General features: G+C 34.6%; 1 protein-coding gene across 7 annotated transcripts in view; it reads left to right on the forward strand.

The window, feature by feature from the left end:
* The first annotated feature begins 7,254 nt into the window (after positions 1–7,254).
* The window catches only part of LOC107842404 (probable LRR receptor-like serine/threonine-protein kinase At1g06840), a 31,900-nt gene continuing 26,395 nt past the window's right edge, over positions 7,255–12,759 (forward strand). Inside the window, exons 1-6 of one of the 7 annotated variants that reach the window (XM_047396990.1) lie at positions 7,262–7,577; positions 8,104–8,222; positions 8,716–8,818; positions 10,734–10,884; positions 11,161–11,232; positions 11,316–11,387. In XM_047396990.1, the coding sequence (XP_047252946.1) occupies positions 8,725–8,818; positions 10,734–10,884; positions 11,161–11,232; positions 11,316–11,387 (389 nt within the window). In that variant the 5' untranslated portion in view covers positions 7,262–7,577; positions 8,104–8,222; positions 8,716–8,724. Of the gene's footprint in view, positions 7,578–8,103; positions 8,223–8,715; positions 8,875–9,450; positions 10,662–10,733; positions 10,889–11,160; positions 11,233–11,315; positions 11,388–12,759 lie in introns of those variants that run through there. The other 6 variants (XM_016686234.2, XM_016686237.2, XM_047396991.1 and 3 more) reach the window with 6 other exon arrangements.

Below are 12,759 nucleotides of genomic sequence, written 5' to 3' on the forward strand. Positions count from 1 at the left end.
TTTAGCAAAATATACCTCTAAGTAAAATTTTCTTAAGGATTGTGTTATATCAACAAAAAGTTAAGTAATATGAAATGAATTTAGTAAGAGAGTGATAAAACACGAAAATATACGCACATGCATGTATATACATATGTATATATACACACTTAGGGGTGGGTTGTTTGGAAACAAGTTATTCCGGGATTAGTTATTACAAAATAAGTTGTACTAACACGTGTGTGTTATAACTTATCTCATCACTGTGGTATAAATGGTGCGACAAATAATTTTGAGATTACCTAATACATCTAATTAAACGCAGGATAAATAATAATGAACTTGATCTCTAAATTATTATAATTATACCTCACACCAAACGACTCTTTAATACATATAATACTAAAATAAAGATCTTAAAAAATTATATTAAATTTTGTGATAAATTTATAAAAAGTATTAATTTATTTATAAAGTTAATAAACTTAAATAAAATGCCACAAATATCCATGTTAAAAAAAATTTCTTTACATATAATATAAAAAGATATTATATAATGTAGGATTAAAATTACAAGGATAAAATGGACATTGCCTGAGATAAAGAGGGAGTATGATTATTATTCAATGTTGAGGGGGGAGTTTAATTTTTTAATCAAAGTTGGGGAGTGAAAATGATTTTCACCCAAACTTAAATTTGACATTTAGAATTTGATAGAGTTACTAAATCACAAGGTAAATATTGGAAGAAAATAATTATATTTTCTGATTGCTAAAATAAATGAGTAAAAAAATATTTTCTATATATTATTTTAGTACAAGAATAAAAAAAATATAACATTGATTTAAATTTTAATTATAATTAATTAATATAAATTATGAATTTTAAAAATTACTTAATTTATGTTAGATTTGGAAAAGTTTTGATGGCCCCACTGCATTCAATGATATTTCTTCATGAAGGGCATCATTTGTAATTTAAATGGGAAATGGTGGATATTTTTAAAGGGCATAATTTGTAATTTAGATGAGAAAGGTGAGCATTTAGTGTGTGTTTGGTATAAAGGAAAATGTTTCTAAGAAAAATATCTTTCTAGAAAATATTTTCATGAAAAAAATTTGGTTTGTTACTTATTTTCTTACATTTGGTTGGTGAGTAGAAGATATTGTTTGAACATATTTTTTAGTATTTGGTTGGTGAGTGAAAAAATATTTTTCAGAAAATAAATTTCAGTGTTTAGCTAAAGAGTAAAAAATACTTTTTAGAAAAATATTTTTTGACCACGGAAAATACCTTTTTTAGGGTATGTGGATATGCAGGAGAAACACATTTTCAAAGAAAATAAGTTGTTGCTTACTTATATTCTTGCGTCCCTTATGCAAGTAGAAAAATATTTCCTAAAAGTATTTGTATATATTTAACGAAAAACAATGAGAACGAATAGGGTGGAAAAATTTTTTTGAAACTTTTTTTAAAAATAAATTAAAAAAAATTACATCTTTTAGGTGGGGGCCTGGTTGGGGGGGGGGGATCAGAATATAAGGAATGGGTAGGGTAAGAAAAAGATTTTGAATTTTTTTTTATAATTAAAAATGAATATATTTTTTTAGGGGAGAAGGGGAAGAAAAAGGGTGCGGCTAGTAGGGGTGGGGGTCAGGGTAGGGAAGTGAGGGTGGAGCAAGAAAAAAATAATTTTTTTAATAAAATAAATTTAAAAAATTTATTTTTTTAGGGGAGAGGAAGGGGGAGGGGAGGGGGGGGGTGGGTAGGAATTCTTGTTTGAATTTTTTTGAAAAGCAAATTTTAAAACTAATTTTTTGGGGGGGATAAGGGGTCGGGGTCAAGGTAAAGGGAGGGGTGGGGGTTAGGGTAAGGGAGTGAGGATGGGATAAGAAAAAAATTAAAATTTTCTTCAAAAATAAATTTAAAAAAATTATTTTTTTTGTAAGAGGGAGAGGGTGTTGGTGGTGGTAAGGGTAGGGGTCAAATAAGAAAAAAGTTTGATTTTTAAAACAAAGAATTAAATATATTTTTTATAGGGGGGCTGTATAAGACCCCGCAAAATTCTCTTGTAGTCTGAGCCTTAGAGCGTGTCAAGTGAAGCGTAAATCCGGTCTTAAAAGATTGAGAAGTTCCTTCCCAAGTGAGAAATATTTTGAACCATGTAGAATTTTCCTAATATCGACTTTTTTTCATGTAGAGCATTGAATGAGCTTTCCATCGACACCAATTTCATCAAAATTCGACATCGGACGAGGAAGTTATGGCTGTTTTACTGAAAGCAGTCGGAATCGCCCAGGTGCGACGACCGGGTTGACGGACCGTCGAGCTTTGCGATGAACCTTGCCTAGCCCATCGCAATCAAGGCAGTGACGCCCAAATGCGACGGCCAGGACGACGGACCGTCGAGGCTGCGACGGACCATCGCTGGAACCGTCGCGCTGAGGCATGTGGCCTCATCCCGGCCAACGTACGACGGATGATCCGACGGACCGTTGGATTTGCGACGGACCGTCGCTGAGACCATCGCATCGTGGCAGTGTATTCTTTTCCAGGCCAATGTGCGACGAATGATCCGGCAGACCGTCAGACTGAGCGATGGACCGTCAGACTGAGCGACGGACCGTCGCTTCGACCGTCGCAGCCCTCGTTCAGCATTTTTAACTCGATTTTAAATGGTTTTTTTTGGTCTTTTTTCTACTTTTTCAGCCCCTATTTATACCCGATCAAGGCTCACAACTTCATTTCTCATCTTCAACATCAAAAACTAGGGTTTTTTACAAATCAAAACCCTTCTTCCTTCTTCAAGAAAAATCAAGACAAATCAAGAAATCAAGAATCTCTCCAAGAGCCTTCAAGAAAGAGTTTCCCTAAGGTATGCAGATGTTGATTCTTGGGTCCCTTTCATCCAAGAAGCTCAAGAACCCTTTTCAAAAATTCAAAGATCTTATGTTTATGGGTTTTCATAACTCGTATGTGTTGAAATTGATGTTTATGCTATTATTGAGTTTTGATTCATGTTTTTTTGCAAGGTTTTCAAGCTTTGACCCTAGTATGTGATATTCATGTGATGTTCATGATAAGCCCTCTTCAAGTTTCTTGTTAAGTGATGTGTTCATGTCAATTAAGTGAAGAAATTGTTTAATAAGCAAAGCATGCTCCCCATATGTTTGATAAAATGCTTATGTAAAGGAATTAGAGTCATTATAGCATGTTGACTAGAAATCCCCAATTGTGTACAAGCCCATGCATGCCAAGTGTTTGTTGAAAAGCCTTAGTGAATGAATTGTGATACGATAGCCTGAAATTCCCCAATTATGTGCTCTTCGGTACATGCTAAGACTTTAATACATGCTAAGTGTTTGATGCAAGACCTTGTTGAATGGAGTATGAGCCAATAGCATGTCTCCCTATACTATCACATGTTTATGATTTCTAAATGTGTGAAGAGATGCTTTAGTGATTGTGATGGTGAATGAATGTCCATGGTCTTGATAATTCAAGAATGATTATGCTTTACTTTTATGTTATCGAGTCCTGGGGGTATTTATACCCGATAATTTAGCTGCAGTCTAGAGTCCATGTCAGTTTTCCCGATAATCTTAGTCAAGCCATGATTCCTAGAACTCAGCGAGTTATAGAACTCTGTACTCTCAGACAGATACAGAACTTAAGAAATCTCATAAATCTCAGTAATCTCAGTATCGCTAATATTCTAGCCTCAGTTTAGTACTCAGCTCAGATCTAGTAGTATTCGAGCGTTCGGTTCAGAACTTAGTATCATCAGTCAGATAACGAGATTCAGTAGTATTTAGTCAGATACGGAACCAAGTGAATTTAGCTTAACTCAGTTAGATCAGTCGAGAAATATGATCAGTATCGAATTTAGTTCAGTTTAAGTTAAGAATCAGTTCAGAGTCTTTTAGTTGGGAGTAGGAGCTAGCACCGAGCAAGTGCAGGGATGATGGCTTCCCATTAAAGGGGCAGAGTCGTTAGGAATAATCCCTGAACTTCAGAACTACGTAGCCAGTGCAGGATGTAGGAGTCACCTGTTAGAAAAGGCTTATCGCCCGCTAGATAGGCTTGACTATTATGCTGCCTTAGGCTTGACTTCCTGCGAGGGTCACCCGTTAGAGAGGCTTGACCAGAGAGGTTTTTATCCGTGGCACGGTATTGACACCCTTCCAGCTGAGATTACAGGTTGGACCCCACCAGTTCAGATTCGAGGCATATCGGTTAAGTGAGCACTTCCACAGTTACAATTTCAGTGTTAGTCTTCAGAAAAGAACTCAGGACTGTCAGATACAGTCATCTATCTCAGTAAGAAACTCAGATAGTTTTATTGATTCATGGACCACCCGCTAGATAAGCATGGTCCCGCATAAAGTTATTGAGTAATCTCATTATCAGATCCAGAGATTGCCTGCTAGATAGGCTTGATCCCAGTCTCAGATTCAGTTGAGTATTCTTATTATCAGATCCAAAAATCACCTGCTAAATAGGCTTGATCTCAGTCTCAGATTCAGTTGAGTATTCTTGTTATCAGATCCAGAGATCACCCGTTAGATAGGCTTGATCTCAGTCTCAGATTCAGTTGAGTATTCCTATTACCAGATTCAGAGATCTTCCGCTAAATAGGTTTGATCTCAGATATAATCTTTTCTTATCATTGATAGTAGATTTCTAAATCATCCGTTAGAGAGGTTTAATCTCCGATGCAGTCAGCCGAGAGTAGAAAGCTCAGAATTTAATCATTGATATGAGTAGATTCAGTTAATCAGTTTCAGTATCATCAGTTTTCAAGATTACTCGCTAAATAAGACTGATCTTAACTCCGGTATTCAGTGATCAGTATCAGATGATTCAGTTGTTCAGTATCTCAGGCATTAGCAGTGAGTTCAGATGGCAGTAAACTAGTATTCGAGTTTTAGTACTTCTAGTTGCGATGTTTTCAGTTATGGTTTGTGTATTCATGCATATGTTTTCATTTAGTATTCTCATAATTATTCAGTTAAGTAATTGTTCATGCATAAGTCCTTGCATTTAGCCTTACCTCATCTTCATACTCGGTATATTCCCATACTGACGCATTTGCGCTATGGTGTTTTATTTGACACCATAGGTTTAGAGGCATGAGATCCAGAGTACCCTTAGCAGCCTAGTCCCAGTCAACAGCAGTAGACATAGCAATGAGTCCTCTTCAGTCAAGGATGACCCTTATTTTTATTATTATCGTATCAGACTTAGTTTATTTTTAGTAGACGGAGTTAGTTGGGGACATGTCCCATCAACTCCACAGTTCAGACAGTTTAAAGGCTTTTCGGACAGATATATCAGTACAGTTTTCAATTTTGAATATTTTTAGATGTGTTGAACCTTATGACCAGTTTCTGCATTTATTATCTATATTATGCAGTGTTCAAGTACAGATATCAGTAGAGGGTTAGCTTGTGGTCCTTCGAGATCATGAGTATCGTGTGACGTTTTGGTTCTTGAAAATTGGGTCATTACAGGCTGGTAGGGGTGAGGGTTGGGGGATGGCGTAAGAAAAATATTTGAAATATTTTTTTTAAAAAATTAAATACTTTTTTTTTGGATTGGGGCGGAGGGTAGGGGTGGGGTGGGTAGGGGATAGGGGGTTGAGGTAGGGGTGAGTGATTTTGAGAGTTGTATGAATATTTTAAGTTGAGTGTGAAATTGACAGATAGTTTTGAAAAATATTTTCCATAGTTTTTGAAGGGAAGCCATTTTTCTTAAATCTGAGGAAAATGAGTTAATTTGAAAAACATTTAAGTCAATCAAACATGAGAAAATTGAATTTTTTTTTCAGAAAATGTTTTCCAAACACACTCTTAATGAAAGTTGATGTAAAGTCCAAGTTAGAAAATATAAAAGGCAATCCTATGTCAACTATAAATTATTTTAATGACTATAATACCCTCATTCTTTTGTTTAAATAGCCTTAAACAACCATGTTGAAAGTGTTGCTTCTAATATAGATAATTTATAGCTTAATTTCAACACAATACATTTTAAGACCACTTTGTATAAATACTTCCTTTGTTTTATATTAGTTGACCCTCTTGATAAAAATATTTATTTCATTTTAATTGTCCAAGTTTTAGAATCAATAGAAGTTTATTGTATTTTTTCAATATTAACTCTATCATTAAATGACTATATAAAATATATATAATCAAATCTATATTTTTAATACATAATTAATATGACTACTTTAGTAAAATAAATTTCTATTAAATATTTTTTCTCTTTTATAAATATCAAATTAATAAGGACTAATTAAAATGAAATGAAGAAAGTATAATTAGATAGCATTAAATTAAATGGATGAAGTGGCAAGTTTGAAGTTTGAACGTTTGTCAAAGGAATATTATTAAGGCTGCTGCTAGCGGGGAGTTGGACAATAAATAGCGACAGAGACCAAAAAAAAAAAACAGTCAACATCTAGCTCTCTCCTTGATTGCCTCACGTTAGCCACGTCTATCTAATTATAAAAAGAGAAAATACATAAAAACCCTTTGATCTTATCCGAATTTTTAAAAAGAATATCTAAATTTTATTTTTGATTTATTATTTCATGAGTCTTAATTAAGTCATTACAAATACACTATTTTTTGCTGAATCTCAATTATAAGAAAAAGAGTGAATACACACATCAATCATAATTTTGTGTTTATATTAATTTTATATTGCTTCCTAATTTGTACCATCAAAACTCCATTAAAATGGAGCTTTATAGTTCTTTTTAAGAGGATATATATTGGGTTTTATAAAATTGTTCTAAATGTAAAAAAGAAAATAAATTGAAATAAGAACTTGAAATTGAAGAAAGTAAACATGGTGATGATAAAAGATAAGTAAAATTATGGTGATGATTGAGTGGATTGAGGAGAAAGAGAGTTATGGTGATGATAATGTTGTTGTTGTTACTCTAATTGATGATATTGTTGTTGTAATTATCAAAATATTTGCATGTGACAATTTAAATTTGGTAGAAAAAATCAATTTTAAGCCTTTTAATGCGTCTGTTGCGTGCAGAGGGTTAAAATAGTGTATTTGTAATGGTTTATGTAAAATCAAAAGAAAAGTTTAAATGTGTTTTTAAAAAGAGTATTCTTTTAAAAAATTAGGACAAGATCCAGGTTATTTATGTATTTTCACTTATAAAAACAAACCACCACATTCAAGAAATCCCTATCAGTATGTCCTGTTCTAACACGGCAACAAAATTTTTACCTACTGATTATATAATCCTCACTGAAGCACCCAACATCCAACGACTCTGTTAAGACAAATTCCTCTAAAAGAGTTTACTTTTTCCTTTGTTAATAAATAAGTGTCTCTCTTTCGTATCAGCATCAATCCAACTGTGCCTGTGTATTTTCTAGGTCAACCAACCATGTCAACGACAATGACAATGCCATCTCTTTCTTTTTCCATTTCTATATTATTGGGGTATCATCAATCCTACCAGGGTACGGACAGTCATCATAATCTTCTTTTCTTCTCCCGGCAATCCCACTTGGCCATTTTCACTTTGACCCTTGTTCAAATTAAATCATTCGTCCTTCTCTCAGGTATACTTGCTTTACCTCCTCTTTTATGTTTAAACAAAAAGAGTTGTACTAACCTGTAAACTTTATTTCGACAAACGAATACTTTCTTTTCTTTTATGATTTTACATTGATGAATTAACAAAACAAAATTGATTATATAAGAAATGAACTGATCCATTTTCCCCGACCTTTGGCTTCTTGGTATTTGTTCTCCATCCAAATTGATGTAAAGAGATCAATCTAGTCCCTAGTTCAATTTATTGAGTGTGTAATTTGCTTGTTTGATTTTCGTAGCCTAACTTGAGACATCCGTGTTTTAAGTTGCCTGAAAACAGACAATTGTCAAATAAATTGGCTATTAAGTTGACATATTGAGCTCTAACGAAGGAATATATCATATATATATATCTGGACTAGTAAGCTGCTGTCTAATCTCCATGCTTCTCGAAACTACCTATGAATTCCAACTATTGAACTTCTCTCTCGAAGATTCCAAATCTCCTGCTTTAAACTCATGTTTTGTTTTTGTTTGTAATATTGTATCAAGCTATGAATTTATCTAGCTTGTCCATTTCAACTATTTAATCCCAAGAGTTGTGGCAACTGGCAGACAATGCCAAATTTTACTCTGCTGATTTGAAGACTACCAAGAGAACTTGAAGACTTGTAAGAGTGACTGCTCTCCTCCTCACCCCTTTTCTTCTTATATTGTACAAGTGTTTATTGATGCTCCCTGGAAAGGCTCAACAAACGATATTTTTTGTTAGTGTTGACTTCCCGAATAGTGTTATTAGTTTGTACAGCTTACTCCTTTTAGTTTTCCATTCACTACCGGATTCATTGCTTATAAATTTAATATATAGGGAAAAGAATGCTCTCGTCCTACTTAAAATCCGTGGGAGTAAGACGTCTCCATCGACTGCAGTGTATTATGTAACCTTCCACTAGGTTTCTGCATATTCTTTTACGAAATAAGGACAGTCTTTAGACCACAAGGTTGTGTACAAAATGTTGATTTGGTTTTTGTTTTAGTTAAATCCTTAGTAAGACACTAAAAGATCTCGTGGTGAATTTGTATCTAGAAGTAAGTTTTTGTAATTTCTAGCTTCATAAGAGTGAAAATAACCACCTGACTTACCTTTGCCTTAAATGTTTCTAGGTCTTCAAGATGGAGGGGCTCATATATCGTATATATATTTTTGCTACAGCAGTTCATTGCTATATGCTTCTTGTTGTGGCTCAAATAACCGACCCCTCTGAAGGTGGGCTTTCTTCTGCACTTCTAATGGTCAAATGGTCCCGCTGGCAGTATTTTTGAGTACATTCCTTTCTTCGGTGCCCTAAAGCATTTGTTTTCTAACTTAGAAATTGTATATATTGTAATTGTTGAAATATTGTGATGTGAAATTGTAAACTAATAAAAACATTTTGTTAAAGACCTCAGCTGTGAGGTTATGCTAATGGACACTCTAAAGCTCTAGTTATCTTTTTTGCACTATGCCTGAGTACATCCAGTGCTTGGGTGACCTAAAGGTTTTTCTGCTCACTAACTTATTTTGTCTAAACGAATAATTTTGTTAACTTAGAATAAAGTCTACTCTTAAAAAATAGATAGATGCTGCTACTTCCACTATGTTGTCTTAAATCATTAAAAGGGACGGGATCGGAGAAATATGTATAGTTTTGGGGCACCTTGTTAGCGTGTATAGTTTTATTACCTATTTAATATTTGCATTTCAAGTATGCATATAGCAAGGCCAAACCAAACTGTGTCTTTGTTGGGATCATTGAAATGCTTAATCATCATTTCATCTCTTGTTGAAGTATGAGAATGACAGTCACGCCCATGTTTTCTCCACGCTAATGATAAGGCTCTCTGACTTTCTGAATGCAGAAAGAGATCCCTGCCTCCACCATGTGTTATATTTGGGAGTTTTGGTACCTCAAAGGGCAGATTCTGTCTGGGAAAATTATTTTGCAACTATTATTGTTCCTTTCAACCTGCCTTTGCTCTGACTTTTAGCCTCTGGCATCCAAATTTTCTTTTGGAGCTTCACAAGTAATACTCCAAATCAAAGTACTTTCTTTAGGATGAAAGAACTCATGATATTGGTATCACATTGCTTCATTCATTTGCTTGTATGACCCGTCATATTTAAATTCTTACCAGTAGTTCAATTCATACTTGAGAATTAGATATCCACTTTCTCGTATTAGTCCCTGTCTCCCTGATATAAAGATGGTCGGCCATATCTTGATATAGATAACACATTGATTGTGCTACACTACTAGTTTCTTGTTCTGTTTTTGTGATGCCTGTTGTGTTTGGGTTGATTGATTGGCGTATTATTCTGTGGTAGTCTTGTTTCTGATACTCTTTCTTGTTATTTTACTACTTGTAGTTTCTTGTACAAGTTTATTGTGTCCTCTTCTACACTTTTGTTGTCTTGAGTAGTGGGTCTATCAGAAACAAGATCTCTATCTCATCTCTTTGGTAGAAGTACGGATTGCGTACACTTCCTTACCAAACTCCAGTTTGAGGTCTAGCTAACACATTGATCGTGCTACACTAGTAGTTTCTAGTTCTGTTTTGGTCATGCCTATTGTGTTTTGGTATATTGATTGGCGTATTGTTTTGTGGTTGTCTTGTTTCTGATACTATCTGTTGTTTTGGTACTACTTGTTGTTTCTAGTACTTCTATTACATCCTCTTCTGCACTGTTGTTGCCTTGAGCCAGGGGTCTATCACAAACTACCTCTCTCCTCATCTTTGAGGTAGAAGTACAGACTGCATACACTCTACCCTCCCCAAACCCTACTTTGAGGTATAGCTAACACATTGATCGTGCTATACTGGTAGTTTCTTGTTCTGTTTGGGTGATGCCTATTGTGTTTGGGTAGATTGATTGACGTATTATTCTGTGGTAGTCTTGTTTTTGATACTATTTTGTTTTGCTTGTATTTGTATCACGTCCTTTTCTACACTGTTGTTGTCTTGAGCCGGGGGTCTATCGGAAACAGCCTCTCTACCTCACCTCTGCGGTAGAAGTACAGACTGTGTACACTCTACCCTCCTCAGAACCCACTTTGGTGGGAATACACTGGGTATGTTGTTGTATATTTTCTTCTTGTAGTGGTTTATTTCGAAACTTAATCAAGTTCTATTCTGATTTGCAGTTTCAGCTCTAATATCCGTTAAAGATAGTTTGATTGATAGTCTGAAGCAACTGAAGGATTGGAAACAGGGTGATCCCTGTACTTCAAACTGGACAGGAGTTTTCTGCTACAACACTTTTGGTGATGATGGATACTTGCATGTCAGGGAACTGTAGGTTATTCTTCTGCATTTGTAGTGTACGGTATCAACAATTTTTTTGTTCACTATGCAGAGCCATCAGCTGCACAAAATATTTTGGAGTCTGTTAGTTGGCTTCTATCGTCATTCTAGTTTTTCATCATTGCTTTTGATTCCGCAAAAACATTATATTTTCTTTTTCTTGTGTGACAGCAATACATGGAAGGCCGTCAATGCTTGTTTTTATTTTTTTTATTTGTTAGAGTAAGTATGAAAGACTGTCACTCTTCTTCTTGACTCTTTCTGCAGCCGTTTCATGAATAAGAATCTCTCTGGAAGTTTAGCTCCTGAGCTAGGAAAACTATCCCAGCTTCGAATTTTGTAAGTGTAATGAATATTATAGTATGATAGGCTTCATTGTTTGCTTATCTATGCTACTTACTCTTCTTATTGCTTCCCACAAGAAATTTCATGTGGAATAATTTGACCGGGAGAATACCAAAAGAGATTGGAAGCATCACAGATTTGAGACTTCTGTAAGTTAGATTTATGGACTTTTGAACTCCTCTCTCCAGAGTCATTTTCTTGCACATCTCCCCCTCCACTCATCCCCCAACTAATGCTCAGAATACAGCAAAATAGTGTATATTTATCATGCTGTCAACAGTAGAAGCTGCCCTTGGGCTTTGTTAAAAGTTGCTTTACAGAATAATACTCGTGACTTGTTTTTTGTTTTTCGCCAACTTTTTTACATACAACTCGTAGTTAAATTGGGTTTCCTATTTTTGGTAGGAGATTGATTAGTTGTTATTTTTGGTAGCAAATAGGTTTTCTTTTTATGGTAAGTTTAATCTATTTTTAGTTGTAATAACACTATTTAAGTTAGAGTTGATAATTAAAAAAATATACGCAGCTTTACTTCAAAAACAGGAAAAAGAAAAAGGCTTTTCTGCGTCTTGCATCTCTTCTTCTATAACTCATCTCTTTTTTCAGTCACTATGCTCTTGGTTCTCTTTACTGCTTTATTTTTCTTTAACGGTATTAAAACCAAAAATTGATATCAGAGCTATTTTTCTTAACGGACCTGTGATTGAAGAGATTTGATTCTGAAAATAGTTTTTCACGAATGACTCCACCCATTTTGATGGTGAAAGTTATCAATTATGGACTGTGAGAATGAAAACTTACTTGGAGGCTCTTGATCTTTGGGAAGCTATGGAAGAGGATTATGAAATTAATCCGCTACCAAATAATTCCACCATAGCCCAAATCAAAAGTCACAGGGAAAAGAAAACCACGAAGTATAAGGCGAAGGCAACTCTGTTTGCTTTTGTTTCAACAACTATTTTTACAAGAATTATGTCTCTCACATCACCAAAATAAATTTGGGATTATCTAAGAAAGAATATGCTGCAGATGAAAGAATCCAAGGAATGCAAGTACTGAATTTAACTAGAGAGTTCGAGTTGCAGATGAAAGATTCCGAAATAGTAAAAGAGTACTCGCACAGATTACTTGGCATTGTTAACAAGATAAGATTACTAGGCACTGAATTTAAAGATTTAAGAATTGTTGAAAAAATTCTTGTTACAATGCCCAAAAGATATGAAGCATGTATAACTATCTTGGAAAATACACAAGATCTATCCAAAATTACTTGGTAGAGTTGTTAAATTCTTTTTAGGCACTGAGGCAAAGGAGACTTATGAGGCAAGATGGTATGGTTGAAGGAGCCTTAGTAGCCAGCCGCAAAACTCAAAGTAGGAGTAAAATTTTTAAAAATTACCCACCTTGTGAGCACTGTGGAAAAATGGGTCATCCACCATACAAATGTTGGAAAAGGCCGGACAAGAAGTGCATCAAGTGCAATCAACTTAGCCATGAAGCAGTGATGTGCAAAAATAAATT

This window comes from Capsicum annuum, chromosome 9 (genome assembly GCF_002878395.1).
Source record: "Capsicum annuum cultivar UCD-10X-F1 chromosome 9, UCD10Xv1.1, whole genome shotgun sequence".
NCBI classification, from domain to species: domain Eukaryota; kingdom Viridiplantae; phylum Streptophyta; class Magnoliopsida; order Solanales; family Solanaceae; genus Capsicum; species Capsicum annuum.